The 18,424-nt window shown below is 44.5% G+C and overlaps 1 protein-coding gene across 1 annotated transcript in view; it reads left to right on the top strand.

Annotated features, from left to right (window-relative positions):
- The window catches only part of LOC106580685 (adiponectin receptor protein 2), a 97,181-nt gene that overhangs the window by 28,443 nt on the left and 50,314 nt on the right, over window positions 1-18,424 (top strand). The window contains 1 exon segment of the mRNA XM_045722463.1: window positions 615-1,008. Within this exon segment, the coding sequence (XP_045578419.1) occupies window positions 859-1,008 (150 nt within the window). The 5' untranslated portion in view covers window positions 615-858.

Here is an 18,424-nt window from a genome sequence, read left to right as displayed (position 1 = left end):
GAGGGGAGAGTGAGAGGTGTAGAGAGAGGGGAGAGTGAGAGGTGTAGAGAGAGGGGAGAGTGAGAGGTGTAGAGAGAGAGGAGAGATTTTCAGTGCTTACAGCCAGAGATGAGTCTTCTCTTTGTGTGGACTCTTGGGTTACTCTCCATGTCCTTGGCATTGCAAGTTGCTAAGCTACCCAGCATGACACCCAACCAGACTGTGGTGGTGAGTGGTCATTGACCATTTTTAATTGTGACCATTTGACTGCAGACTGTGCAGACTGACGTTTCACAGTGTGTAACGTTGACTTGTAATTCTCTGTCCGGGTCTAAATCTGTTTCCATGTAGACATACTGGCTTGGCTTGGACCATATATCCTATAGACCATATATGGGGGTATTTGGACATGCCAACAGAATCATTTTAATACCATATAAATATAAATGTTTGGGGCCCCTCCCCCGCGCGTGCTACACCACTCCTTATCTGGTTACTGCCCTAATACTGGCAAATACAAACAATTCATAACAAGATATTCAAAATAAGAACTATTTTCTTCTCTCCCTTCCTTCCCTTTCTCTTTCCTACCCCCTCCCTCCATCCCTTCCTGTCTCCTCCCTCTCCCCCTTTAGGCTCCTTACCAGTCTACCGACCCCCACCCTTTCTGGCCAACTATCCGACCCCCACCACCAGGACCCAGTTACCCCTGTCTAGCTGGAGGAGGACCCTCCACCACCTCTACCAGTCCAGCCAGGCCGGTCAGTCCACAGCGGTCAGCGGGGGAGGATCAGGCCAGCAGCCAAGCTGGAGGGAGCCGGAGGAGGAGGGGAGCTGGAGCCGCAGCAGAGGCCCTCAGGGGCCGAGGGCCCGGGCTTCATGTTGAGGTATAGAGGCTGTGGTACCGCTGCAACAGATGCTGATGGCACCACTACGGAGCAGATGGATCCTAGAGAGCAGCAGCAGGAGGAGGAGGAGGATGATGATGTCATCTCAGACGGGCACACACACAATGGGGTGACTCTGAGGGTGAGTGAAGCTTTTAGAGTATCTGGGTTGATGATACCCACTGGTACTGCTGAGTGAATGCACTGTCATATATATATATATATATATATTATATATATATATATATATATATATATATATATATATATATATATATATATATATATATATATATATATATTTAACAATAAAGCTACTTCCTATCCCACAGACACTCCTCACAATAACCGTATCCCATTCAGAGACACCACAGCTCTCTGTGAGGGATAAATAAGATTTAGCTGGCAGAGCTAGATAATGATCCACTCAGCATGAGAGCTCAGTGCTCCTCATCTCCATCTCATCTCCTGCCTCTCTCACTGTGCTGCTGTGACGTCAGTATTGTACTTCACTAATGAAGAGGACTTCAGTAAAGATCTATACTAGAACATTCTCACAACAGGCATATTCTTGCTCTAGGGGGGGTTTTCATATCAAAGCACAGATAAACGGATAAATCCAAGTGTGTGTGTGACTAACTGTGTGTGTGAGATTCAAAGAGCTGAGCAGGCAGCCTATGTCTTTGGTGTACTATTGCTTTCATTTAAGCCCGGGAGAGAGAAGCTAGCCTGCCCGGGAGAGAGAAGCTAGCCTGCCCGGGAGAGAGAAGCTAGCCTGCCCGGGAGAGAGAAGATAGCCTGCCCCCCTGAGGCATGTGACAACACAATGGTTTAATGATCTGTGTCTGTTCTGCTGCTGCTAGTTTGTGAGACTGCTGCAGCACAGAGTGCTGAATACAGGCAGTCAAGCTGGCCTGGCCAGTAGAAATACACTGTAAGTCAGTGTTTCTCAGAGTGCTGAATACAGGCAGGCAGCAGATTCTCTGGCCTGGCCAGGAGAAATACACTGTAAGTCAGTGTTTCTCAGAGTGCTGAATACAGGCAGTTCAGCAAGCAGCAGATTCTCTGGCCTGGCCAGGAGAAATACACTGTAAGTCAGTGTTTCTCAGAGTGCTGAATACAGGCAGGCAGCAAGCAGCAGATTCTCTGGCCTGGCCAGTAGAAATACACTGTAAGTCAGTGTTTCTCAGAGTGCTGAATACAGGCAGGCAGCAGATTCTCTGGCCTGGCCAGGAGAGATACATTATGTCAGTGTTTCTCAGAGTGCTGAATACAGGCAGGCAGCAGATTCTCTGGCCTGGCCAGGAGAGATACATTATGTCAGTGTTTCTCAGCCTGTTCCTCTGGGAGTGGGAGATCCCTAGTTGTTCCACCACTAGTCAACTAGCCCAATGCTCAAGCCCTTGACTAGTTGTGTGACGTGAGCTAGCTAGGTCAAAAATGTGGAGCGGCAGGATGTTTCCAAGGAACACAGATGAAATGGAGAAACCCACTGCTACATAGACCTAACAGGAATGTGGTGGTCGCCCCAGCAGTGCTGTCCCATCCAGTCACGTAGACCTGAGTTGAGGAGAAACACCCTGAAAGTGATCTGTAAGGCAAGCCTTCCTGGCCTGCTGGGGCCTCAGTCAGTGGAATGGCAGAAGTGTGCTTTACTGCCTTCCTTGGAGATGACCTGAGGTCAGGTCTAACTGTAGCGGATGAACAGAGGTCAGGTCTAACTGTAGCGGATGAACAGAGGTCAGGTCTAACTGTAGCGGATGAACAGAGGTCAGGTCTAACTGTAGCGGATGAACAGAGGTCAGGTCTAACTGTAGCGGATGAACAGAGGTCAGGTCTAACTGTAGCGGATGAACAGAGGTCAGGTCTAACTGTAGCGGATGAACAGAGGTCAGGTCTAACTGTAGCGGATGAACAGAGGGTCAGGTCTAACTGTAGCGGATGAACAGAGGTCAGGTCCAACTGTAGCGGATGAACAGAGGTCAGGTCCAACTGTAGCGGATGAACAGAGGTCAGGTCCAACTGTAGCGGATGAACAGAGGTCAGGTCCAACTGTAGCGGATGAACAGAGAGTCAGGTCCAACTGTAGCGGATGAACAGAGAGTCAGGTCCAACTGTAGCGGATGAACAGAGAGTCAGGTCCAACTGTAGCGGATGAACAGAGGTCAGGTCTAACTGTAGCGGATGAACAGAGGTCAGGTCTAACTGGAGCGGATGAACAGAGGTCAGGTCCAACTGTAGCGGATGAACAGAGGTCAGGTCCAACTGTAGCGGATGAACAGAGGGTCAGGTCCAACTGTAGCGGATGAACAGAGGTCAGGTCTAACTGTAGCGGATGAACAGAGGTCAGGTCTAACTGTAGCGGATGAACAGAGGTCAGGTCCAACTGGAGCGGATGAACAGAGGTCAGGTCCAACTGTAGCGGATGAACAGAGGGTCAGGTCTAACTGGAGCGGATGAACAGACATGGTTGGATTTCCTGTTCAGACTACTGGTTGTTTCCTTGTCTTCTGCACCTGTTTTGGTCAATAGTGAACATACTCTCCCCCCCCCCACACACTCACACACACACACACTCCCCCACACACACACACTCCCCCACCACACACACAGCGTTAATCCCTGGCTTCTGATCTGCGTGTAGTCTTTCATGTAAAGCCAGCCCTGTGATGCCTGGTAACCCGATACAGCCGCTATTGATGGTGATGCTGTTGATATTCAGGAGAGGAGAGCAGCCTGCCATGTTGCTCTCCCTGGTTGGTCCTGGGATGCTGCTGTGTGGTCTGGGCTGATAGGTGGAAGGCCCATTATCAAAAATATTGTTTGGCTTTGGATGATTTAAACAGTCTGGGCCTGGGCTATAGGGCCTGGGCTATAGGGCCTGGGCTATAGGGCCTGGGCTATAGGGCCTGGGCTGTAGGGCCTGGGCTATAGGGCCTGGGCTGTAGGGCCTGGGCTATAGGGCCTGGGCTATAGGGCCTGGGCTATAGGGCCTGGGCTGTAGGGCCTGGGCTGTAGGGCCTGGGCTGTAGGGCCTGGGCTGTAGGGCCTGGGCTGTAGGGCCTGGGCTATAGGGCCTGGGCTGTAGGGCCTGGGCTGGGGACTATGGTCTGGGCTATATGCTTGGGTATAGGGCCTGGACTGGGGTATAGGGCTGGGTGTCATTACCTCTGTCATCAGTGGTAATGACAGCCCACTGCCTCCTTAACATGTCTCATCAGAGCTACTGTAGCAGTGGTGTCACCATACCTGGAAACTAGGCCCCTCATGCCAACAGTTGGCCCCGCATGCCAACAGTTGGCCCCGCATGCCAACAGTTGGCCCCTCATGCCAACAGTTGGCCCCTCATGCCAACAGTTGGCCCAAGGTGTTTTTGTCAAGTAGCCTTCAAGCAGAGTATAGCCTATTTGTTTTTCTAAGACAGTGGTTGACAAAGTTTTTATAGTCCCGTACCCCTTCAAATGTTCTACCTCCAGCTGCGTACCCCCTCTAGCACCAGGGTCAGCGCACTCTCAAATGTTGTTTTTGCCATCATTGTAAGCCTGCCCCACATATGCTATACGATACATTTATTAAACATAAGAATGAGTGTGAGTTTTTGTCACAACCCGGCTCGTGGGAAGTGACAAAGAGCTCTTATAGGACCAGGGCACAAATATCAATAATTTTGCTCTTTATTTAACAATCTTACATATAAAACCTTATTTGTTAATCGAAAATTGTGAATAACTCACCACAGTTTAATGAGAAGGGTTTTGCTTGATAGGATACACATAACTCTGTGATGTTGTATTGGAGAGTGTCTCAGTTTTAAATCATTTTCCACACAGTCTGTGCCTGAATTTAGTTTTCATACTCGTGAGGGCTGAGAATCCACTCTCACATAGGTACGTGGTTGCAAAGGGCCGTGTCTTAACAGTGCGATTTGCCAAGGCAGGATACTCTGAGCTCAGCCCAATCCAGAAATCAGGCAGTGGCTTCTGATTTTAAATGACATTTTCACAGAACTGCTTGTTGCAATTTCGGTGAGGCTCTCTTGTTCAGATATTGTTAAGTGGACTGGAGGCAGGACATGAAAGGGATAACGAATCCAGTTGTTTATGTCATCTGTTTCGGGAAAGTACCTGTGTAATTGCGCACCCAACTCACTCAGGTGCTTCACTATATCACATTAGACGTTGTCCGTAAGCTTGAGTTCATTTGCACACAAATCATACAATGATGGAAAGATCTGTGTGTTGTCCTTGTTATGCAGACAAAGAAGAGGTCCAACTTCTTAATCATGGCTTCAATTTTGTCCCACACATTGAATATAGTTGCAGAGAGTCCCTGTAATCCTAGATTCAGATCATTCAGGTGAGGGGAAAAAAACATCACCCAGAAAGGCCAGTTGTGTACGAGAAACTCGTCATCATGCAAGCGGTCAGACAAGTGAAAATGATGGTCAGTAAAGAGAACTTTAAGCTCGTCTCTAAATGTAAAAAATAGTGTCAATACTTTTCCCCTTGATAACCAGTATGTTGTAAAAGCGTTACATGGTCGCTGCCCATATCATTGCATAATGCAGAAAATACATGAGAGTTCAGGGGCCTTGCTTTAACAAAGTTAACCATTTTCACTGTAGTGTCCAAAACGTCTTTCAAGCTGTCAGGCATTCCTTTGGCAGCAAGAGCCTCTCAGTGGATGCTGCAGTGGACCCAAGTGACGTCGGGAGCAACTGTTGCATTACCACTCCACTATGTCTCTCTGTCATGGCTTTCGCACCCTCAGTACAGATACCAACATAAGCAGCAGCTACGTTTGTTACATTCAGACTGGTAGTGGAATTCCCGTGAGAGAGTAACGGTTAGTGTGATTGGATGTTCATTAATTGACTAGGCCAGCTGTATTTGACATTGTGTTGTGCTGAACACCTAGATGGTTTAATTTTATTTTTGGCAGTGAAACGAGGCCACTCAGGCGAGAGATAAATCTCTCCCAAATGTGTAGCCCCGTTGGAAAATATAAATGGACTGTTTGAAAATGTGAAGAATTAATTTTTTTAAACTTTTTTTACATGTGAATCACATTTATATTTGGTGTACCCCCGGCATTGTGTGTACCCCTGGTTGGGAATACCTGATCTAAGACCAGGACTACAGGCGATCATCACCATAAGTCCCACTTCCATATATTTTTCATACAGTTGAAGTCGGAAGTTTACATACACTTTGGTTGGAGTCATTAAAACTTGTTTTTCAACCACTCCACAAATTTCTTGTTAACAAACTATAGTTTTGGCAAGTCGGTTAGGACATCTACTTTGTGCCTGACACAAGTCATTTTTCCAACACTTGTTTACAGACAGATTATTTCACTTATAATTCACTGTATCACAATTCCGGTGGGTCAGAAGTTTACATACACTAAGCTGACCGTGCCTTTAACCTCTAGCATCCCACCACGACAACATCCGGTGAAATTGCAGAATCCCAAATAGCGATAAAATAAATCACTTACCTTTTCAAGATCTTCCTCTGTTTGCAATCCCAAGGGTCCCAGCTACACAAAAAATGGTCGTTTTGTTCGATAAAGTCCTTCTTTATATACCAAAAATGTCAGTTTAGTTGGCGCGCTTGATTCAGTAATCCACTCGTTCAACATGCATACAAATGAATCCAAAAAGTTACCAGTAAATTTTGTCCAAACAAGTCAAACGATGTTTCTAATTAATCCTCAGGTACTCTAATATCTAAACAAACCTTAAAATTTAAGACGGAGAATAGTATGTTCAATAGGGAAGATAAATAACGAAGAGCGCGCACCTCATTCACGCGCGCAACAGGACTACTTTTCTAATGAGACACCTTGGAAAAACTACAACTTGTTCGTTTTTCAAAAAACAAGCCTGAAACCCTTTCTAAAGACTGTTGACATCTAGTGGAAGCCATAGGAACTGCAATCTGGGAGGAATTATTTTGAGTATGCCATAGGCTTGCATTGAAATGGCCTGTGACCTAAAAAAAAATTCTCCCCCTGATGGATTCTCCCCTGGTTTTTGCCTGCCATATCAGTTCTGTTATACTCACAGACATTATTTTAACAGTTTTAGAAACTTCAGAGTGCTTCCTATCCAATGCCAATTATATGCATATCCTAGCATCTGGGCCTGAGTAACAGGCAGTTTACTTTGGGCACGTCAGTCATCCGAATTCAGGATACTGCCCCCTAGCCTAAAGTTAAACAGCTTGGAAAATTCCAGAAAATGATGTCATGGCTTTAGAAGCTTCTGATAGGCTAATTGACATAATTTGTGTCAATTGGAGGTGTACCTGTGGATGTATTTCAAGGCCTACCTTCAAACTCAGTGCCTCTTTGCTTGACATCATGGGAAAATCAAAGGAAATCAGCCAAGACCTCAGAAAACGATTGTAGACCTCCACAAGTCTGGTTCATCCTTGGGAGCAATTTCCAAATGCCTGAAGGTACCATGTTCATCTGTACAAACAATAGTACGCAAGTATAAACACCATGGGACCACGCAGCCATCATACCGCTCAGGAAGGAGACGCGTTCTGTCTCCTAGAGATGAACGTACCTTGGTGCGAAAAGTGCTAATCAATCCCAGAACAACTGCAAAGGACCTTGTGAAGACGCTGGAGGAAACGGGTACAAAAGTATCTATATCCACAGTAAAACAAGTCCTATATCGACATAACCTGAAAGGCCACTCAGCAAGGAAGAAGCCACTGCTCCAAAACCTCCATAAAAAAGCCAGACTACGTTTTGCAACTGCACATGGGGACAAAGATTGTACATTTTGGAGGAATGTCCTCTGGTCTGATGAAACAAAAATAGAACTATTTGGCCACAATGACCATTGTTATGTTTGGAGGAAAAAGAGGGAAGCTTGCAAGCCGAAGAACACCATCCCAACCGTGAAACACGGGGGTGGCAGCATCATGTTGTGGGGGTGCTTTGCTTCAGGAGGGACTGGTGCACTTCACAAAATAGATGGAGTCATGAGGAAGGAAAAGTATGTGGATATATTGAAGCAACATCTCAAGATATCAGTCAGGAAGTTAAAGCTTGGTCGCAAATGGGTCTTCCAAATGGACAACGACCCCAAGCATACTTCCAAAGTTGTGGCAAAATGGCTTAAGGACAACAAAGTCAAGGTATTGGAGTGGCCATCACTAAGCCCTGACCTCAATCCTATAGAACATTTGTGGGCAGAACTGAAAAAGTGTGTTCGAGCAAGGATAGTTACAAACCTGAATCAGTTCCACCAGCTCTGTCAGGAGGAATGGGCCAAAATTCACCAAACTTATTGTGGAAGGCTACCCAAAATGTTTGACCCAAGTTAATCAATTTAAAGGCAATGCTACCAAATACTAATTGAGCGTATGTAATCTTATGACCCACTGGGAATGTGAAAAATAAAAGCTGAAATTATTAATTCTCTCCTATTATTCTGACATTTCACATTCTTAAAATAAAGTTGTGATCCTAACTGACCTAAAACAGGGAATTTTTACTAGGGTTAAATGTCAGGAATTGTGTATGTAAACTTCCGACTTCAACTGTAAGTCAACATGTTTTCTTTGCAGCCATCCCAGTTTAAAGGTGGTGTTCTATGTAGCAACAGTCAGACAGTAATGTGTCTGACTGTTCTCTGTCAGGCTGAAGTCTGTCAGGCTGGCTGGATCACACAACAGAACTGGGTTAAGGTTGATTCCAAATGTCACGTTAACAAACAAGTTCTTATTTTAATCGACAAGCGATCACATTCTCAGAACATTCTAGACCTTCTCAGCTTTCTATTTTCGTTCTATAGTTCCGTAGTGAACAGTATCAAGCTTCTTAACTTCTCTTGTTAGGTTGTTGTGCTGATGGCTGTGTCAATGGTTGACAGGTGGCACCCTACACTGAGTTTACAAAACATTAGGAACAACTTCCTAATATTGAGTTTCACCCCCTTTTGCCCTCAGAACAGCCTCAATCGTTGGGGCATAGACTCTACAAGGTGTGGAAAGTGTTCTACAGGAATGCTGGCCCATGTTGACTCCAATGCTTCCCACAGTTCAAGTTGGTTGGATGTCCTTTGAGTGGTGGACCATTCTTGATACACACTGAAAACTGTTGAGCATGAAAAACCCCTGCACCATTGTAGTTCTTGACACACTCAAACCAAACCGCCTGACACCTACTCCCATACCCTGTTCAAAGGCACTTAAATATTTTGTCTTGCCCATTCACCCTCTGAAAGGCACAAACACACAATCCATGTCTCAGTTGTCTCCAGGCTTAAAAGTTGGTGATTCTGAGACCAGTCATAAAAGGAACTGGTCTCACTAGAAATAGTGACTTGAGTCAGAGAGTGACTTTCCCCATCTAGACTGTCATCTACTAGAACTGTGATGAAGACATTGTAACACTAGCCCAATCATAGAGAAAGGAACAAGTATGACATGGTCATTCTAGAAAGAGTCACTTAACATATCGACCTGATCATCAACTGGAACCTGGATGATGGCATTATTACACTAGTTAGTCTACTTAAATACACAGTATTTTAACATACAGGAAATAAGTTAAAACCTCAATTCTCTCCACCTCCCATCTCTTATTCAGTCAGCGCCATGAGGAAGACTCTTCACCTCCCATCTCTTATTCAGTCAGCGCCATGAGGAAGACTCTTCACCTCCCATCTCTTATTCAGTCAGCGCCATGAGGAAGACTCTTCACCTCCCATCTCTTATTCAGTCAGCGCCATGAGGAAGACTCTTCACCTCCCATCTCTTATTCAGTCAGCGCCATGAGGAAGACTCTTCACCTCCCATCTCTTATTCAGTCAGCGCCATGAGGAAGACTCCACCTCCCATCTCTTATTCAGTCAGCGCCATGAGGAAGACTCTTCACCTCCCATCTCTTATTCAGTCAGCGCCATGAGGAAGACTCTTCACCTCCCATCTCTTATTCAGTCAGCGCCATGAGGAAGACTGTCAATTGACTGTCTTTATAATCTCAGTAAGAGTGAAAAAATACTCAGAATTACTTTTCATCTCTGCATAATAGATGGAGGGAGGAAACCACAGCTCTCTGTCGCCAGCTAATCCTCCTCACCTTCCTCTCTCCTCCAATCTTATCACATATTAAAGGCTAGATGAAACAGCAGAGTTCTACACCCCACTATGTGGTTAGACATCTGATCTTGGAGAGATGTTTATTCTATTCTGCTGAGACATTTACTATGTTGCTGTTCTTATCTTTTATTAAGGGTTCAAGCCAGTGAAGCTGGGCAAACCCTGTTGTATTTGTTGGCGTTCATTATTATTATACCGCTTCTTCTTGCGAAGAAAGTTAACATTCAAATTCCCGTGAGATGGTAAGGCCGAAGAGGGTGAAACATGGTAAAGGCCCATAGTCTACACTCTCTGGTGCCAAGCCATTCCAATTGGCCACAAGGTGGTGCTATAACAGGTGATTGAAATGGCTAACTTGGAAGGGTCACGCCCCTCACCCCATATGACCTAGAGTCCTGAAATTCAGTGCATAGGTCCCTCTTCTCACAAGGAACACATTTTCCCCAAGGTCTGTCATGATGGATTTTCCGCCATTTTGAATTTTGTGAATAACACTTAAATGACATCTCGTCCGGAACCACTGGGCCGATCTGGATGTACATTGATGTGTCATCTATGGACCAAGGTCTCTCAATGCAATATTTTGCAGACTATATGTCAAACCCCATGGTCACTACTGACCAATAAACATTAATGTGGGGGTTGTCTGGCACATTAATGCTAATTAGACACGGATATTCGTATCGTAACCAAACTTTCCAAACACGGTCAACACTCAACATATGTAAGCACATTCAGATCGGCCACACGGTGGCGCTATACATCTCAATCTGTTTGACTCAGAGTGATGAAATTTGGCACACATGCTAAGGGATATGAGTCTAGCTAATCTAAAGTATTGTTCAGTTTGGCCGCATGAGGGGCGCTGTTGGACAGGAAAAACCACTCATGCAAGCTCATTGGCTTATTGCGGCCATATTGTTTGAGCTCTTATAAAACGTGTGTTTGAAGATGTGCATCTATAGGTGCTATATACCACATTTGGTACCGATCAGTCTATCGGTTCTGGAGAAGGCGTTTTAAAGTTGACATCTAGGGTTGCAAAATTCCGGGGAACTTTCAATAATTTCCCCAAAATCCTGATTGGAGGTTTCTAGAATCAGGAGAGAATAAGCAGAATATCCAGACTCCTGCAACCAGGATTTCTGGAAAACAAAGGAATTTATTGAAAGTTGCAGGAATTTTGCAACCCTATATTCAACATCATAAAAAATAGTCCAAAATACATCAAAAGCATGGTAATGAGCACAGAAGTAGCTTATCTTAAGGTGACGTGTCCAATAAGTCCTGATGGTGCTATGGGCTGTGTGTGTGTTTTATGTATGGCTGTGTGTGATGTTTAATTGTGAAACACTATCAATACACCTCTTCAGGTACTACGAACACTTTTGCCATCTTATAACAACTACTCAGCTCACTTCAACATTTGCCAAAAGTGAATAACACCACCTAGCTTGAACCGCTGCTTGCAGCTTTATGTATTATTGTTGCATTGGCGAGAAGGAAGCTGCAAGTAAACATTTCCCAGCATGTTTTTCTACTCATTATGAGTGAGGCATAGAAGCCTGTTCCACACCACTATCAACCACATCCTCCTGACTGACATGTTCATTAGAATTTCCCCAGTGGTATTAAACCTACTGATCTTCTGATCACCCGTGTGGCAGGCTTACTAGGAATCACTCCATCACAGAATGATCCAATCGCTGCTCAGTGTGGTTTCTAGCATCAATCTCTAAAACATCACCCAGCTTTATGACTGAGGGAGGCTGGTTTCTATAGGTTGTATGTCTCTCTAGGCCCTCTTTAATATAAAGGACTGCCTGTTGGAGGTCCTTCCAATGAATCGGCCACTGCCTGGAAACAGGGCCTGAAAATAACTTTTTGGGTCCACCAGCCAGTGTGGCAGGTAGATAAAATAAATAAATAAAAATCTACCAGCCACTCCAGCTAAAATATTTTTTCACGTAATTACACACCAACAAAAAACAAACTTGATGAGCATGCTTTGTAATGTTTCTAATAAAATAAAGGTATTACTATTAAGAAGTGATGTGGTATATTGCTATATTTTTGCATAAATGATCTTTTAACCAAAATATCACAGATGAGCCAAATTTTCAGCTGCCCCTTTTAAAGGCAGGATGTCACCTTGGCTCCCGAGTGGCGCAGAGGTCTAAGGCACTGCATCTCAGTGCTAGAGGCGTCACTACAGACGCCCTGGTTCGAATCCAGACTGTATCACAACTGGCCGTGATTGGGAGTCCCATATGTCGGAGCAGAAGGAAGCAAGTTTTCTTCCAGGACAACCTTGTACGTGGCTTGACTCATGCGTCCTTCACAAAGACAAATCTGCCCGATTCCAGCCTTGCTGAAGCCCCCCCAGATCATCACCCATCCTCCACCAAATTTCACACTCACTCTCCAGGTCTCGCACCCACTGTGAAATTTGGTGGAGGATCGGTACGATTAGCGCAGTTAGTGTGAATCAGACCGTGTGATGCAATGGGCAGGGCCTGCCGGGTTGATGTGGGGTAAACTTCCCCTTTAACAAGAAGGGAGATGATATCAGTGAAACAGTTGTTTTACCTAAGAACCTACTGCTACTCTTTGATGAAAACAAGCAGTATTAACGCAATAATACTCTTCCCATCGAACTAAAAACAAACAGTAGCCTGACTTACTGACACTCTTCAATTCTACTGGTGACAGTGCTATAGGCCTAACTGGTGACAGTGCTATAGGCCTAACTGGTGACAGTGCTATAGGCCTAACTGGTGACAGTGCTATAGGCCTAACTGGTGACAGTGCTATAGGCCTAACTGGTGACAGTGCTATAGGCCTAACTGGTGACAGTGCTATAGGCCTAACTGGTGACAGTGCTATAGGCCTAACTGGTGACAGTGCTATAGGCCTAACTGGTGACAGTGCTATAGGCCTAACTGGTGACAGTGCTATAGGCCTAACTGGTGACAGTGCTATAGGCCTAACTGGTGACAGTGCTATAGGCCTAACTGGTGACAGTGCTATAGGCCTAACTGGTGACAGTGCTATAGGCCTAACTGGTGACAGTGCTATAGGCCTAACTGGTGACAGTGCTATAGGCCTAACTGGTGACAGTGCTATAGGCCTAACTGGTGACAGTGCTATAGGCCTAACTGGTGACAGTGCTATAGGCCTAACTGGTGACAGTGCTATAGGCCTAACTGGTGACAGTGCTATAGGCCTAACTGGTGACAGTGCTATAGGCCTAACTGGTGACAGTGCTATAGGCCTAACTGGTGACAGTGCTATAGGCCTAACTGGTGACAGTGCTATAGGCCTAACTGGTGACAGTGCTATAGGCCTAACTGGTGACAGTGCTATAGGCCTAACTGGTGACAGTGCTATAGGCCTAACTGGTGACAGTGCTATAGGCCTAACTGGTGACAGTGCTATAGGCCTAACTGGTGACAGTGCTATAGGCCTAACTGGTGACAGTGCTATAGGCCTAACTGGTGACAGTGCTATAGGCCTAACTGGTGACAGTGCTATAGGCCTAACTGGTGACAGTGCTATAGGCCTAACTGGTGACAGTGCTATAGGCCTAACTGGTGACAGTGCTATAGGCCTAACTGGTGACAGTGCTATAGGCCTAACTGGTGACAGTGCTATAGGCCTAACTGGTGACAGTGCTATAGGCCTAACTGGTGACAGTGCTATAGGCCTAACTGGTGACAGTGCTATAGGCCTAACTGGTGACAGTGCTATAGGCCTAACTGGTGACAGTGCTATAGGCCTAACTGGTGACAGTGCTATAGGCCTAACTGGTGACAGTGCTATAGGCCTAACTGGTGACAGTGCTATAGGCCTAACTGGTGACAGTGCTATAGGCCTAACTGGTGACAGTGCTATAGGCCTAACTGGTGACAGTGCTATAGGCCTAACTGGTGACAGTGCTATAGGCCTAACTGGTGACAGTGCTATAGGCCTAACTGGTGACAGTGCTATAGGCCTAACTGGTGACAGTGCTATAGGCCTAACTGGTGACAGTGCTATAGGCCTAACTGGTGACAGTGCTATAGGCCTAACTGGTGACAGTGCTATAGGCCTAACTGGTGACAGTGCTATAGGCCTAACTGGTGACAGTGCTATAGGCCTAACTGGTGACAGTGCTATAGGCCTAACTGGTGACAGTGCTATAGGCCTAACTGGTGACAGTGCTATAGGCCTAACTGGTGACAGTGCTATAGGCCTAACTGGTGACAGTGCTATAGGCCTAACTGGTGACAGTGCTATAGGCCTAACTGGTGACAGTGCTATAGGCCTAACTGGTGACAGTGCTATAGGCCTAACTGGTGACATTCTTGCTTGTGTGTTTAAAAGTCCAACAGTTTGAAAGTCTGACAGTAGGATCAAATCAAATGTATTTCTCACATGCACATGGTTAGCAGATGTTAATGCGAGAGTAGCGAAATGCTTGTGCTTCTAGTTCTGACCATGCAGTAATATCTAACAAGTAATCTAACAATTTCACAACAACTACCTAAGTGTAAAGGAATGAATAAGAATATGTGCATATAAATATATGGATGAGCGATGGCCAAACGGCATTGGCAAGATGCAGTAGATGATATAGAGTTGTCGTGTCTTTGGGCACCATTAAACTGAAGACGTGTTTATCAATTAACTCCCTGTAATTATTATTACGCGATTAAACTGATTAATCGTTTAACTGTAATTAACTAGGAGATCGGAGCACCAAGGAGAATATTCAGATTACAAAGTTATAATTTTTCCTAATATAACTTTCCTATATTATAACATGATATATTATATTATAGTGTAGGCCGATTATCTTCTGGTTTAAATGGTGTATTTTACCTCTAGTCCAGTCTCATTCCAAACGTGGTAAATTGTTGTATCTGCACGAATCCAGCCTTTACTAAAGTCATCCTTACATCAATTGTCTTAAAATCATTTATTTACTAAACTAAGTAATTCACAAAGTATACAAACAGTAGTTATCGTTACAAAGAATTGGTAGAGTAATGTGCCCTAGTGGGCTAAACAGGCATGTCTGGTGTCTTGTTAAACAAAGGGTCTTAAAGGGCAGCTGAGAAGGCACAGAGTTCATTAATATTAACAATTGATATGCTAATTCTTTGCACATGAACGCTCACTCATTCGGGAACAATTGCAATCAATATATATTTACGCTCTGTGTCGTCGGGATCCTTGTTGGAGAGTTCTGTTCTGTTGGAGAGTTCTATCTCTCTCTCTCTCTCGGTTAGAATGGATCTTTCAAAGCGACATTCATTAATGTCGTTATAGAATGGATGTTTTGTCGGTCTTCGCGTTCAATGATATAATTTACTTAGCTGCAGACTAATAATTAATATCAAAGACTTGTTCTTATTCTGTCGGTATCGGTAGTCTAAAAGTTAACTTTCAGTAGAGGAATTGGATGGTCAAACCTTGGCTCTCTCTTCTGAGGTAAGCTGGTCTGAAGAAAGTAAATCAGGGTGGGGTTTTATACGTGAACATAGAACAGGCTTGTCATATGACGCCTGGTCCTGTCTGTGTCCCTGGGGGCGTGCCGATGACTGATTTAAGCTTTGAACAGAAATACATTGTATCACATTAACCTCAGTACATAGCATCTCAATGTATTCCAAATAGCTTTATCCTTATTAATACATTTTATACAACCATTTAGATGCAAGTCCCATAGCTGAGGCTATTATATAAACAGTTTTGTGGTAATATGGCTATATTGTCTCTTCTGAGTATCACAAAATTGTACCAAGCGGACCAGTTCGTAGCTGGATTCTTCACCAATCTTTTATACCTTCTCCAGAACATAAATGTCGTTCGGTTCCCCAATTCTGTGAGTTGGAAGAATTTCCTTGGTCTCTCTATGAAACCCCTCTGTCTCAACTGGGCCAGGCGGCAGGACATTTCCTTTGGAATTTATGACCGCCTTCACCGGGCCTGGGTAGGGAGAGGTAGGTAGGGGGATGGTGCAAGGGGAAGGGGGTCAACTGTGCTCCCTGTACTCAAAGAGGGCAACGTCATGACAGAGTACAGTATATACATATGAGATGAGTAATGTAGGGTATATAAAGTGGCATTGTTTAAAGTGACTAGTGATACATTTATTACATCCAATTTTTATTATTAAGTGGCTATTGATTTGAGTCAGTATGTTGGCAGCAGCCACTCAATGTTAGTGATGGCTGTTTAACCTCTCTAACCTCCCACCCTAGTCAACAGCCAGTGGAATTCCGTGGCGCGATTTTCAAATACCTTAGAAATGCTATTACTTCAATTTCTCAAACATATGACTATTTTACACCATTTTAAAGACAAGACTCTCGTTAATCTAACCACACTGTCCGATTTCAAAAAGGCTTTACAACGAAAGCAAAACATTAGATTATGTCAGCAGAGTACCAAGCCAGAAATAATCAGACACCCATTTTTCAAGCTAGCATATGTCACAAAAACCAAAACCACAGCTAAATGCAGCACTAACCTTTGATCTTCATCAGATGACACTCCTAGGACATTATGTTATACAATACATGCATGTTTTGTTCAATCAAGTTCATATTTATATCGAAAACCAGCTTTTTACATTAGCATGTGACTAGCATTCCCACCGAACACTTCCGGTGAATTTACTAAATTACTCACGATAAACGTTCACAAAAAACATAACAATTATTTAAAGAATTATAGATACAGTACTCCTTTATGCAATCGCGGTGTCCGATTTTAAAATAGCTTTTCGGTGAAAGCACATTTTGCAATATTCTGAGTAGATAGCCCGGCCATCACAGGCTAGCTATTTTGACACCCACCAAGTTTGGTACTCACCAAACTCAGATTTACTATAAGAAAAATTGGATTACCTTTGCTGTTCTTCGTCAGAATGAACTCCTAGGACTTCTACTTCAACAACAAATGTTGGTTTGGTTCCAAATAGCGGCGTTTTGTTTGTGCGTTCAAGACACTATCCGAAGGGTGACGGGCCGGCGCATATCGTGACAAAAAAAATTCAAAATATTCCATTACTGTACTTCGAAGCATGTCAAACACTGTTTAAAATATATATATATATTTTTTTTTCTATTTTTATTTTTTTTCTCGTAAAATAGCGATAATATTCCAACCGGGAGAAGTTGTTTTCGTTCAAAGACTCAAAGAAGAAAATGGACTCTTCACGTGCATGCGCACGCCCGTCTCATTGTTCTCAGATCGACCACTTACCAAATGCGCTACTGTTTTTCAGCCAGTAGCTGCGGAGTCATCATTCAACATTCTGGCGCCTTCTGAGAGCCTATGGGAGCCTTAGAAAGTGTCACGTTACAGCAGAGATCCTCTGTTTTGGATAGAGGTGACAAAGAAGGCCAAGAAATGGTCAGAGAGGGCACTTCCTGTTTAGAATCTTCTCAGGTTTTGGCCTGCCATATGAGTTCTGTTATACTCAGACACCATTCAAACAGTTTTAGAAACTTTTTAGGGTGTTTTCTATCCAAATCAAACAATTATATGCATATTCTAGTTACTGGGCAGGAGTAGTAACCAGATTAAATCGGGTACGTTTTTTATCCGGCCGTGCAAATACTGCCCCCTATCCCCAATAGGTTAACAGTCTGACGGCCTTGAGAAGCTGTTTTTCAGTCTCTCGGTCCCCGCTTTGATGCACCTGTGCTGACCTCGCCTTCTGGATGATTGCGGGGTGAACAGGCAGTGGCTCAGGTGGTTGTTGTCCTTGATGATCTTTTTGGCCTTCCTCAAATCAAATCAAAGTTTATTTGTCACGTGCGCTGAATACAACAGTGAAATGATTACTTACAGGCTCTAACCAATAGTGCAAAAAAGGTATTAGGTGAACAATAGGTAGGTAGGTAGGTAGGTAGGTAGTTAGGTAGGTAAATAAATAAAACAACAGTAAAAAGACAGGCTATATACAGTAGCGAGGCTACATACAGACACCGGTTATGGGCGGAGCAGCTGCCCTACCAGGCGGTGATACAGCCCGACAGGATGCTCTCGATTGTGCATCTGTAAAAGTTTGTTTTTGGTGACAAGCCAAATTTCTTCAGCCTCCTGAGGTTGAAGAGGCGCTGTTGCGCCTTCTTCACCACGCTGTCTGTGTGGGTGGACCATTTTCAGTTTGTCCGTGATGTGTACGCCGAGGAACTTAACTCTCCACCCTCTCCACTACTGTCCCGTCGATGCGGATAGGGGGCTGCTCCCTCTGCTGTTTCCTGAAGTCCACGATCATCTCCTTTGTTTTGTTGATGTTGAGTGGAGGTTGTTTTCCTGACACCACACTCCGAGGGCCCTCACCTCCTCCCTGTAAGCCGTCTCGTCGTTGTTGGTAATCAAGCCTACCACTGGAGTGTCGTCTGCAAACTTGATGATTGAGTTGGAGGCGTGCAT

This window comes from Salmo salar, chromosome ssa07, assembly GCF_905237065.1.
Source record: "Salmo salar chromosome ssa07, Ssal_v3.1, whole genome shotgun sequence".
NCBI lineage: Eukaryota > Metazoa > Chordata > Actinopteri > Salmoniformes > Salmonidae > Salmo > Salmo salar.
This window is presented reverse-complemented; position numbering and strand designations above follow the sequence as displayed.